This window comes from Lissotriton helveticus, chromosome 7 (genome assembly GCF_964261635.1).
Source record: "Lissotriton helveticus chromosome 7, aLisHel1.1, whole genome shotgun sequence".
In the NCBI taxonomy this organism is placed as follows: Eukaryota; Metazoa; Chordata; class Amphibia; order Caudata; family Salamandridae; genus Lissotriton; species Lissotriton helveticus.
Window position 1 is genome coordinate 1,933,580,227 of NC_136068.1, and position 13,753 is coordinate 1,933,593,979.

The 13,753-nt window shown below is 44.5% G+C and overlaps 1 protein-coding gene across 1 annotated transcript in view; it reads right to left on the minus strand.

The window, feature by feature from the left end:
• Nucleotides 1-463: 463 nt before the first annotated feature.
• LOC144770933 (uncharacterized) overlaps nt 464-13,753 on the minus strand; it is a 34,548-nt gene continuing 21,258 nt past the window's right edge. The window contains exon 4 of the mRNA XM_078655765.1: nt 464-2,243. Coding sequence (XP_078511891.1) covers nt 849-2,243 — 1,395 coding nt within the window. The 3' untranslated portion in view covers nt 464-848. The remainder of the gene's footprint in view (nt 2,244-13,753) is intronic.

Here is a 13,753-nt window from a genome sequence, read left to right on the forward strand (position 1 = left end):
ATGTCAGGTCACCGTTGACATGGAGTAACCCTTCCGCCCAAATGTAAATCAGGCCCTTAGTGCAGACCGGGCACCAGATATCGGTCTCATCTATGTTACCTCCATTTCTTTTGCTATGGTTTCTAGTGCAGAGGGATTCCTGGAAGGTGTTTCTTCTTGAAAGTGAGAGTAGTTAGCGGACCAGGGTCTCCCAGGGTATCAACTAGTCTCCCTCTACCTCTCATTGTGTCCTTATATTCCTACTGTTTTGTGCCCATCTTGTTCTTACGTCATGTCTTCTTTCATCTCTTCATTTGTGTCCACCAGTACCTGATTTCCTAAACTCCATGCCTCTTTGTGCTGTGCCACAACAGAGTTTCAAAACCTGAAATGGTACACCAGTCAGCCAAACCCTTTTTATGCTTTGCTATGCCTTAGTTGGATTGGGTTATATTTGCATACATTTAATGGCAAGAAATAATATTATTCCAAAATTGGAACAGGTTTATTTGATCATCTGGCTTAATCTACCAAATGTACTGGAAGTCCAAATGTTGTCAATTCTAGGCACTGTCGATCGAAGCTGTCGCAGAAGCTTTTCTCATCAATCCCAGGGCACTTATAATGCAACAAAAATGGCAGGGATTCCCTTTATTGCTTTGTTTCCAAGTTTTGCTTTTCCATTTTTTTACCACTAGTTATTCCATAATCCTGAGTGTTTCTTTCAGCAAGACACCATAAACCAAGGTTCTGATATGTCTAAAATCGTAGCTCCTGGTCTTTATATCCCGGCTATGTGTTAGGATCGCTGGCACCAGTTAGGAGAGTGAGGGCCCATCCTGTTGCTTTCTTTCCTGTGATACCACGCTTTACGCCGTGTGTGTCCTCTCATGTTGAATCAAGTGGGACTTCTGACTAAAGCTCTTCTGGCAGTCAGTGCACTGATAAGGCTTTTCTCCCCTGTGTGTCCGCTCATGTTGAGTCAAATGAGATTTTTGAGTAAAACATTTCTGGCATTCACCACACTGATAGGGTTTCTCTCCCCGGTGTCTCCGCTCATGGTGGATTAAACTGCTTTTAAAACTGAAGCTTTTTTGACATTCTCCACACTGGAAGGGTTTGTGGCCTGTGTGTTTTGCTCTATGCAGGTTCAAACTGTTTTTCTGAGTGAAGCTTTTGTCACAATCGGGGCACTGAAAAGGTTTTTCTCCCGAGTGTATTCTCACATGTAGTGTGAGGCTGCTTTTATAGGTGAACCTCTTCTGACATTCAGGGCACTGGTAAGGTTTCTGTCCTTTGTGGGTTCTCTCATGCAGAATTAGGCTGGCTCTCTGTCGAAAGCTTTTCCCGCATTCAGTGCACGGAAAGCAGTTGAGTCCGGTGTGTTTTTTTTCATGCATAGTCAAGCTAGATTTCCAAGTGAAGATTTTGTTGCACTCAGAGCACTGATAGGGTTTTTGACCAGTGTGTGTTTTCATGTGCTTAGTGAGGTTGTATTTCTCACTAAAGGTTTTGCCACATTCAGAACATCGATATGGTTTTTCACCCGTGTGTAGTTTCTCGTGCTGCACCAGATTACATTTCTCACTAAAACTTTTCTCACATCCAGAACACTGATATGGCTTTTGCCCAGTGTGGGTTTTTTCATGCTTAGTTAAATTGAATTTCTGGCTAAAGGTTTTTTTACATTCATGGCATTGATAAGGTCTCTGTCCAGTGTGAGTTCTCTCATGTTGAGCAAGATGAGATCTTTGAATAAAGCTTTTCTCACATTGAGGGCACTGAAAAGGCTTTGCTGGATTGCGACCTCTTTCGGGTACTATGGGATTGAGTTTAGAATTCAGCTTTCTCTCACATGCAGTCAGCACATCTGGGTTTTCACACATTTGCATTCTCCTGTAAATCTCAGGTTGCCCCCTTTCAGTGGACATATTCTTATGACCCAGGACTGCATCAGGCCTCCAATTTACCCGAGTACTTTGCTTGCAACTCAGAGCAGTTTCATTTCCTGCGTTACTCTCCCTCTCATCATTTGTGGTTGATCTCCTAAGACTTTGATGTAAAGTGAAATCCAATGGGTAACAAAGATCACTTTTGTTTTCTGGCATTTTCTCCATTTTCAGTTCCTGTATCGTAGAATCAGTTTCTTTTTCGTCGTAGTCTAGCATCTTCTCTTTCAGCCAAGCAGAACTTTTCACTGTATCGATTTTCTGAAGCATGTTACTAAATCCCCATCTTGCGTTTCCTGTCCAAGCTTTGGTCACCTGTAGAAGTAAACAGAGTGGTAATAGCTCTTCTTACAAATAACACAAATTAGCAGATTTCATGCTGAACATTATTCTCAGAAATGTTGTAACCATAGCCTGAAATTCTATTTAGAGTTGAAACGGTTCTGGAGCACTGCGCTTTCGACCGTATCTATTTTACAGGAAGCACATGGTGAACCGATACTCCTAAGTTTACTGGGAAACCATACCCATGACCAAGAGTAGTCTGTATCCACCCGATCAGTGATACTCCTCTTGTGCATGGGCTTCAGGGTCACTTTTCTCCTACAAGCCCTTCAGTTTATGGGAAGGTGTCGCAATAGCCTATCAGTCGTAATACGATGAGTATGCAAGGCTTGGTTATGGAAATCAATGAGAAAGGTTTGGCAATATGGACAAGAGGATAGAATAAAATGGGGAATGGCTCTAAATGTGAATTGTCCCCCTAACCAGAAGGTATGACTTGGGTATAAAGAGGATGTGTTTTGTGTGAATGTCTGGGATGTGTTCCTCTCAATAAGCCACAAACCTGATGGGAGTCTGTGGATTGATAAAAAGAGTTTAGGATGGATCAACAACAGAACATGAATATTCACTTGAGGGCAGACAGTGGGGCAGTACCTAGCGAAGGCAAAATATGCCATGCAACAGATCCGGACATGTGCTCCGGCTATAGCTCAGCAAGCGCGATAACAGCAGGGTGGATGTTGTGCACTTCATTTATTCCTTGAGTAGGGATTTTTTTTTTACAACTGAGAAGGCAGTTTAGATGCACCACGGGGTAATGATGGCTGAAAGCGATCATTTGGATTTGAATGTGATATAGGGACTCAGAGCTATTCAGATATTGAAAGATAAAATGTTAAAAACTCTTGGGCGTACTCACAAACTTAATTTTGTAGTACTTTTAATAGTACTTTTTTGTCCTCACATTACTAAAAGCTACTGCAATCCCAGGTGAACAAGATGGAGTGGCACTCATACCAGATAAGTGAGCAGTGGCCCTGTCACACCAACGAGGGCTTTTGTACCCATATCATATTGGCGCTTCGGCGTAATCATAGGACTGCAAATTATTCTGAATCCAGGGCACCACTCCATCTCAAAAAATCAGTCTAAATATTATCTGCTCGACCTGAGATACAGCCCAAGTCCATCCTACAAGTCCAATGCAAACCTCTAAACCAAACTTCCGGACAAGGGGCTGCAGAATCTAGCCATCGTTTACAGATCTTCCTTCTCGCTAAGCAAAAGGTAAAAAAGTAGAGACCTCCGCGTCCTACCCAACAGACTGTGCGACTCCATATCAGTTCCCACCAATACAGGACATGGAGGGGTTGAATCACCCTCCGAGCGAGGGGGGATCTCTTTACAGTGAAAGGTCTTTTAACTCGGGAGGCACTTAAGGCAAAGACTGGTGTCCCCTCCCTAGATTCAAATTTGTCCGGGTACGGGAGTGCTAATTTGGAGGTCGGTGGGGCTTGGGAGGTTGAAGCACTTTTGCAAGATGTGCAGCCCATATGTAAGGAGGTCTCCTTAAGGTATTGGAAGCTCTTGGAGGCTGAGGATGAAAGCTTGGGGGAACCCTACGGAGCTTAGAAGGGAAGGACCCCAGAATCTGTGCTCCCTCAGATATGGCAATGCTCTTTAAAGCTACTTTACTCTACAGTTCAACCAGCCAACCTAAATAATCTAAAAAATAATAACTTCTTCATTATTACTAGACTATAGTGGACTCCTCAAAACATGGCATGATTTGTGCGAGCCCCGATACCAAGATGTAAGAGATGTGGTCTCCCCGAAGCAAATGATGAGAATATGTTTGCTACCTGCCACGTGATCAATGTGGAATAATGTGAGCAACATTATAGCCGACATCTTTGGTCTCAGAATATTGTTAAGTCCTGTATTGACATTTAGTATCACTAAAACATTACTGCTCAAGAACTACACACCGCTATCTACAAACCTAAGTGCAAAGGTTTCTTCCTCTGCCCTCCTATCTTTTATGTGCGGAGATCTCTGCCCCGACTACAGAAATCTTCACACACATAGGCCTACGTTTGAGTAGTAAATGTGGGAGGAACAAGGCGGACTGGCTACAAAATGGAGAATACTTACTACTAGATGAGAGGGAGTTAGTACGGAAAAGTCCCTCACATGGTGATGGATGTGTACCCTTGCCCCGAGTGTCCCAGCTGCAATGATGTCAGGATCCCTGGTGCAGATTTTTGTTGTCATGAGAAAACAGAGATCATGCATGAGAGCCATGAGATAAGTCTGTCTCATGGACTGCGGTCTTGTTGAATTGGGAGGGACTCCCAAGCGCTACCCTCATAGTGGTGAAAGGCTACTGCATTTGCAAGGAGTTAAGTAGCACGACCGCAGTTGTGGCAGCGGACAGTGTAGTGATCAGTAGAAGTGAGTGGGCTCTTTTTACCTGTGTCACCAGAGTGAGGCCTACAGGCGCATTCATTTAAAGTTTCACTGCCGTGAGCTTAACTCACCCTTGATCTACTTCAAGTTTGTATGTAGCGCTGTGCAGTACGCATGTGCAGGGTGTATGTGTGCCTATGATTGGTACACAACATGGAAGATTCTGGTTTCATTTTGGGAGCTGAATGAGGAGGTAGGGGAATCCCGCCAGACAGATTTGTGGGTTGCTACATTCCTGCAAGCAAGGTGGGACACACTGGAGGGAGTAAGAGCCAGGCTCTTCCATACCCTTCAAGGGTGCTCTTCGATTCAGAGAGAGGGCAGAAGAAAGGGGCTTGGGCACATGTCAGGAAGGAGATGGGGTTGAGGAGGGAATAAAAGAGTAGGACTGAGGCCCTGGGTAACCTTTTGTTACAAATATCACAGTGGCGGACATCCAGGTGTGAACCTCTAGTCACTCCCATGGCCTGTGGTTGTGGGGCGATTAGGTTTGGAGTCACTCCTTATATGACAGACTGCTTTCCAGAGAAAGGGCAGAGGGTACTTTAAAAGGAATCAGACCCCCAACATAAACGTCAATGACTCAGACGCTAAATCACATTTGGTGTTGGGAAAATTACTTTAAGAAGGGGAGCTTGAGGCCCCCAAAATTGCCATCTGTCAAGCTGCAAGTCAGGCTGTGCAAGGAGGAGAAGCTCTGCAAGATTTCAGCCTGTGACCAGGACTGGGGATACGTCCTGCTAGTCTCCCAGTTGGGTAAGGAGACATCACCCAGGAAAGATCCAAGACCACCTTCCACTGGAGCCCCGAACACCAAGGACTGCCAACGTGCCACGACCACTGTGCCCTGTGAGGTCGAAGAGATTGCTAGAGCGAGCGGGTTCCAGCGGGGGATCTTGGTAAGTGTCCCTGTAGCGCGGTGTGAGGAGAGGACTGCTGAGCGGATCGGGCCGATGCCCATGGGTGGTTGAATCGGCGGCACTGTTTTTCGAAAGGGAACCGCAGAGAAGAAAAAAAGTACACTATTTTGTAAGTCGGTAAGTCCTAAAGAGTCAGTGCAAGTGACGTACATGAGGATAGATAGGGCAGTGAAACAGAGTCAGAGATAAATTTCATGAAACTAAGTAAGTGAATGGGATGTATTGCACTGCGTGGTATGCAATCAGGGCCCTGTCTCCATCCAGGCTCTACATTGACTGCTGGGATTGGAATGTGCTCTGCTTGGTGGACCGTTGCGTTCCTTGCCCTGAGCTCTCATTTCAGAGTGTCTTGGTTTTGGATTCATGTGTGTGAAGGTATAGGCCTGTTTCTTGATGTCAGTCCGTTCCGGGACCTCAAGAGGCACACCAAACATGCTCTCCACAGTGATAGAAAGTTACTGTGCCTATCAAGCATTCAAATGTCATGGGGTGAATGAATGAAAATATATGAATGAATGAATGAATACATGAAAATATTTACTGAGCGCCAGCTAATGCCCAGAGGCGCCTAGGCACTATGAAGACCAGACAAGTGATGAAACCTTGAAGTTTCCTAGTTTGAAGCAAAGAGCCAGGTTTTTAAAGAGTTTCTAAAATCTTGCAAACCGGTGGAGGATTTAAGCTTCCCTGGCAAGGAATTCCATAACAGAGCAGTCAATCGAAAGAATCCTTCCCGCCACCCCAAGTGGCTTTCCTAAAAGGGACAAATACAAGATTTTTTGCAGAGCTCGAGCAAAGAGTCCTGCTCGGAGTGTACCATCGAAAGTGCTCACTGAAATACACCGGACATTCCCATGGAGGGTCCTAAAAGCTGTGCACAGAGCTTTAAACTCTATCTGCTGCTTTACCGGAAGCCAGTGAAGTGCCCTAATGGCTCCCTCTGCAGATTCAAATCTTGACACCTTTAGGAGAAAGCGGGCTGGAGCATTCTGCAGAGTTAGCAGCTTTTTTTGGAGTCTGGCCCAAATATTAAGGTAAAGACTATTGCAATAGTCGATCCTTGTCAAAACTAATGAGATTACCACAGTTTTCAGGCCTTCGTAGGGCAGATATTTCTCCATTTTTTTTTATAAGCCTCAGAGAGTGGTAAGAGACCGAGGTGACTTTAGAGATTTGGTCCTGCAGCTTCAGATCTTTGTCAATCAGAATCCCCAGGTTTTTTGCCTTTGGAATTGGGGCAGCAGGAAGTGCTCCCAGTTCGGCTGGCCACCAAGAGTGTGACCAAAATGTGGAGTTGTTTCCAAACAAAATAACCTCCATTTTGGAGAAGTTCAACTCATCCATTCGTTTACTTCAAGCATACATTCCCTAAAGGAGTTCCCAGTCAGCTGTGTTTTTGGCGACAGACACTATAATGTGCGTGTTCTATACGTAAGATGCCATGGAGAATGAGAAGGACTTGATGAGTTTAGCCAGTGGGGTAACGTACAGATTGAACAACGTGAGGCTCAGGGATGAACCCTGCGGTACCCCACAGGTCAGGTGATAGGATTGATAAGTAAAATTACACACCAAGACTCTTTGCTGCCTATTTGTCAGGAATGATTGAAGAATGCTAAGTGCTGTACCCCTATTCCTATACTCCGCAGACGGTCAACCAGCACCGGGTGGTTTACCGTGTGAAACGCTGCATATAGATCCATCAACACCAGGGCAGCGTTCCCTCCTTTATCAAGAGTGGCTCTTATTTCTTCATTTGCCACTACCTGTGCGGATTCGGTACTGTGCTGTTTCCAAAAGCCAAACTGGGTATCATCCAGCAAGTGACTATCAATATAGGCCGTTCGTTTTTGATTAAGAATTTTTTTTGCCCGTTTAGCTGGATAAGGTAGCCTAGAAATTGGACTATATTTGCTCAACTCTTTAGTGTCAAGATTGGGTTTCTTCAAAAGTGGGAGAACTGATGCTGATTTCCAGTCATTGGGAAAGACTCCCTGACTGCACATTGCTGCCATAATATCGGCTACTCGAGGTGCAAATGGTCTTGTGCCATATGGAATACATGGTGGGCATCGATCATTTAATGATGGTGATCAGTTTTCTTAGCTGCTCTGCTACTGGTGGATCGAATTTGTTAAAATTCGAGCTCTCTAGCTCAAGGTCAGGGCATTGCATTGTAACTGTGGAGGCATTATTAGATGTAGTGAACTGATAGTGAATATTGATAATCTTCTCTTGAAAGAAGTAGGAAACTGAATCACCGAATTCTTGGTGTGTGGTTTGAGTGTAAACACAGTGTATAGGTAGATAACACAATAATGTTCGGAATGATAATGTTACATGTTGTATATATTTTTCATCTTCAGAAATCGTATTTCCCATGGAGGTGTAATGTTTCCAGGTTGTTACAGGTCGTACCGTATTCAACCTTTTTTCTAAGTCTATTCACTTGGTGAAGGTGGTGTTTGCTTTGTTTTTCACTACTATTTAAGTGCAACTAATAAAAGAACAAAGGCCCTGACGAATGCCATGGGATCTTTTACCCGGTATGCAGAAACATGTTGGACCGTTACAAGACAGATATTTGTTGACTGCCTCTTTTGCACTGTTCTTGGTTTTTAACTAGGAGGTGGGGTTCGTCCGCAGAATTAAGTTTTCTATAGGAGAACACTCCATCCTATTTTAATGTCACTATATAATTTGCGTTGCACTATTTTTCACTTGACCATCATGGATCGGCCATTACTGACGTTTCATTTGTAGTGGTGGTCCAAATCCTTTACCAGCAACAAATGGTGTGGCGCTTGATGTCCCAATGATCAGGGGACCAGCCGGATTTACACCTGGGTTTGGGCAGATGATAGGACTGATCATTGAGTCAATTTGATGGTAACCCATTGCTACAGTGTTTGGATTTGTTAACCATCTGTGATTCTTTCGAATGGTGTTGGGTCTTTCTATACACAGTGTTCACTCTTCATTATAACACGCTGTCTCCATGCGATTTATACGCTCTGTGATTTTGATAACTCGGTTTGACAGTGAAGCCATATAATAGATTTGGCAGACCCTCTGTTTTCTTGTGTTATATATATCGAAGTAGCTGGGGATAATAATCAGGTACAGGTCTTTAAACTATATATCCCTTGGACCCTCTTTAAATTGTTTTGTTGTTTGATGCTTGTGTTTTATGCCATGCCTTACTTGAGGAGAGAAAGTTCCTGGGCGCTTATCATACCATGGCCTGCGCTGATAGCTGCCATTTCACAGCAAAGTGGTCTGTCCAGGTTAGTGGGAAATTCACTGGGTCGCTAATATATGGGCTGTTGGAAAACATTACATCCAACATATGGCCAGCCTGGTGAGGGGAGCCCTTTGTTTTCAGCCGGAGTCCCAAGCCATTAATGGTTTCTAATAGTCTAACCGAGTCTCTATCTTTGCTGGACATTGATGATTCCAATAGGGCACATAGTCCATCTCCAAAAGTGGTTCTCGGTCCAGGAGGCCGATAAACCAAAAGACCATTGAAAGACTGAGATTTACAGATTTCAATGGAGAAAAATAGCACTTCAAGGACCTCCTCCTGAGATGGCATGAAGATTGCCTGAAAATGACTGTGGTGTCAAGATGTTGTGGAATATTTGGAATGTTGTGTCTTCCTTGAAATCTCAACATTAATGATGGTGGAGAGCCTATAGTAGTAGCCAGAAGTCACTACTTAGTTAATTCATCAAAATGAATGAGTTATCTATGCCCAAGAAATTTTCAAACTTTATTTTTCTTCTTCAGTTTCCCAGATTATGTTTTGTTCTGATACATTTCAATGGCTCAGCCAACACGTGTCGTCCCTGCCATGGGACTTCATCAGAGCAATCATTAATGTTGAGATTTCAAGGAAGACAAGACATTCCAAACATTCAGCTGTTCTGCATACTCACTTGCTAAGCTGGCAGCAACCAGGCTCCTGCTGGCTTAGCGAACGAGTGTGCAGTACCGCAGAACATGGTTTGAAATGAATGGACATCACATGGATAAGGCTTTTACGTGAATTAAAACATATTTCACTGCTGAGGAAAATCATACAATATTTTCCATCTATTTCTGACACTTTTTGGCCGGTGTTTAGAAGCTTGTACTTACTCTTACCTGAACAAATGGAATTTGACTAATATTTAGTAATTTGGGTATTTCAACACAGAGTGAAAAGCCATGAGAATAGAGTCAAAAGCAAGCTACTCAATGTTGCAGACAAAATGGTTACTGGGTTTCAGAGTAACACTCAAAACTCTTGTTAAGGACGTGGGATATTTTTAATGTTAGAATTACAAACAGGCAGAACTTTGCACATTGTGAGGTATGGTATGTAGCAAGGTAGAGAGGCTGCTAAAAAATCTCAGCTTTGTTGGTAAGACAATCGCATTAGAATTTTATCCAGGAGCCAGTGCAAGGACCTCGGAAATTGTGTTGGGCGATCAACTTTCATCAAATAAGTACTGAGAGGGGTGCAGAGTGAAGTACAGACTACTATAAGGGGAAGAGATGCATATTTTAAAATCCCTACTAAGATGGCACTTCCCCGTGTATGCATGAAAGCAGGATGGCTTGCACAGTGTTTCGAAAGGATTAAGGAGGGAGAAAGGGTTTATGCCTCCTAGGAGGTACAGTTTGGCATGAAGGAGGAAGGAAGCCACATGAGCACAGTGATTCAGCCATGATTGGGGATGATTCCATCATTTTCTCGGAAGGGATCCATAATTTGATGTCAGAGCCTGTTGGCCTTCCTGGGTCAAAGAGGTTGTACTTTGGCTTTGCAGGTTTAATTTTAAGGCAAGGTCATGGGCACCCAAGTATCTCAATTGTCTTGTCTGGTAACAGCAGGCGTGTGATGTGCTGCAAGTTGCTGTGGTTTAATACTATCTTCCACACCAAGTGCAACTGCATGGTAGTGCACAACTCAGACCTGAGAGATGAGGTATTATTTATCCTGTATCGCTACTCAAGACCTAGTGACCTATGAACCGCCATGTGAAACTTCTCTTAAACTCCACACACTGACATATTGTCTCCTTGGGCTACTGTGAATCCAATCACAATAAAGTTTTACTAAGACATGCAGATGGGCAGCAACCTCCTTCCAAAGTCAGGACAGATCAACATACTGCTCTATGCTCGGGAATCTTGCAAATCTGTGGACTGGGCATGAGGAAAGCACTTCTCAGTCCCAGAAGGCACAGGCTTACACTCCGTGCAACATGAGCCTCAAGTATAATGGAAATTGCAAAAAACACAGTTGATGAACAGAATGTAGAACAATGTCATACATTCACCCCAGTACAAGGATCTGGGCCTAAATCCCTCGTTTTTTTGCACTCCACACCACCCTGGGTTAGACACTGGCTATATGCAAATCAGCTCTGACCCTGTGCCTCATGGGAACAGTCCAGTCCGAACTACCAAGCCTAGTCTTTCCCAGACCGGAATCAAGCATCCAAGGACCGGTTTCTGGCTATCAGCCTTCATTCAGCCTGGATAGCTTGACTCCAGTGGTGTGGAGAGCCTGGGACTCACGTCTGAGCATCCCCAGCCCACTCGGGGTGAAAATTGCAAAAAACACAGTTGATGGACAGAATGTAGAACAATGTCATACATTCACCCCAGTACAAGGATCTGGGCCTAAATCCATCGTTTTTTGCACTCCACACCACCCTGGGTTAGACACTGGCTATATGCAAATCAGCTCTGACCCTGTGCCTCATGGGAACAGTCCAGTCCGAACTACCAAGCCATGTCTTTCCCAGACCGGAATCAAGCATCCAAGGACCGGTTTCTGGCTATCAGCCTTCATTCAGCCTGGATAGCTTGACTCCAGTGGTGTGGAGAGCCTGGGACTCACGTCTGAGCATACCCAGCCCACTCGGGGTGAAAACTGCAAAAAACACAGTTGATGGACAGAATGTAGAACAATGTCATACATTCACCCCAGTACAAGGATCTGGGCCTAAATCCATCGTTTTTTTGCACTCCACACCACCCTGGGTTAGACACTGGCTATATGCAAATCAGCTCTGACCCTGTGCCTCATGGGAACAGTCCAGTCCGAACTACCAAGCCATGTCTTTCCCAGACCAGAATCAAGCATCCAAGGACCGGTTTCTGGCTATCAGCCTTCATTCAGCCTGGATAGCTTGACTCCAGTGGTGTGGAGAGCCTGGGACTCACGTCTGAGCACACCCAGCCCACTCGGGGTGAAAATTGCAAAAAACACAGTTGATGGACAGAATGTAGAACAAAGTCATACATTCACCCCAGTACAAGGATCTGGGCCTAAATCCATCGTTTATTTGCACTCCACACCACCCTGGGTTAGACACTGGCTATATGCAAATCAGCTCTGACCCTGTGCCTCATGGGAACAGTCCAGTCCGAACTACCAAGCCATGTCTTTCCCAGACCGGAATCAAGCATCCAAGGACCGGTTTCTGGCTATCAGCCTTCATTCAGCCTGGATAGCTTGACTCCAGTGGTGTGGAGAGCCTGGGACTCACGTCTGAGTATACCCAGCCCACTCGTGGTGAAAATTGCAAAAAACACAGTTGATGGACAGAATGTAGAACAATGTCATACATTCACCCCAGTACAAGGATCTGGGCCTAAATCCATCGTTTTTTTGCACTCCACACCACCCTGGGTTAGACATGGGAACAGTCCAGTCCGAACTACCAAGCCATGTCTTTCCCAGACCGGAATCAAGCACCCAAGGACCGGTTTCTACTGTACTGGGGTGAATGTATGACATTGTTCTACATTCTGTCCATCAACTGTGTTTTTTGCAATTTTCACCCCAAGTGGGCTGGGTATGCTCAGACGTGAGTCCCAGGCTCTCCACACCACTGGAGTCAAGCTATCCAGGCTGAATGAAGGCTGATAGCCAGAAACCGGTCCTTGGATGCTTGATTCCGGTCTGGGAAAGACATGGCTTGGTAGTTCGGACTGGACTGTTCCCATGGGGCACAGGGTCAGAGCTGAATTGCATATAGCCATGTCTAACCCAGGGTGGTGTGGAGTGCAAAAAAACGATGGATTTAGGCCCAGATCCTTGTACTGGGGTGAATGTATGACATTGTTCTACATTCTGTCCATCAACTGTGATTTTTTCAAGTATAATGGAGACTGCGCTGGAAGTATGTGTGAAGCCTATGGACGAGACACAGATATGTACATATATCCAGTTTACAAATGTTGCCTTCTCTAATGTAGAGAAAAACATGTTGCACTGACTGTCAAATGTATTATGCAGCACAATGTTTCTGCTATGAATACGGCCCTGAAAACAAATGTACTTTTAATTGCTTCTTTACCTAATTTCTTTTCAAGATGCCAAAGCCCGCTCCAAAATTTCCAAAGTCCCCATAATCCAACTTATTCCAATACACTTTCTTTGCTGTTTAATCTTGCTTTCACAAGTAGCAGGGCCCTCTCCATATGGCGTTTCCAGCCTGCATCCCTGCACTTGTCACCAATCCTTCCGGTGAGTTTGTGGTCTTATTTCCACACTGTTCCCAGAATCACCTCCAGCCTTCCATCCATGCTTTCGGAGCACCCTGTATTTTTTTTAATCTTTCTTAAACTAATTAGCTCTATGTTGTACCTCCATGCAATGGGTGCAAAGATTGTAAGGCATTACATAACTTGTACTGCATAAAGAGAAGCCCTGTAGACCTTGCACCAGAAATTCTGTTCAACGATCCTTGCCCTGTGGCTACCAAAAGAGCTGCCTTGTTTTTTCAGGCCGGCTTTGGAAACAACTGTAGTTTCCGTTTGCTCGTCCCTTTACACAGCGTGATGCATTTTTTGTCATCTCCTTGGTCCAATAGCTTTTATAGAATCAAGGGGCATATTACCAACAAATAGCGATATTTATTGCTAAGTAGGGTTATTTTTATCGCCGCGCATCACCGGTTTTTATCGCAGAGATAACTTGCTAATAGCAAGGTTTATCTCAAAAGCGATAAAAATCAGGCGAAATGCGTGAATATCGCTGAGAATACAGTGATATTCACGCATTAGCGACAAAATGCTCTTAGCCATGTTATCCACCTCCCATTGGATAACATGGCTAAGAACTGGTCGGAGCAGGCGTTAGTTTTTGGC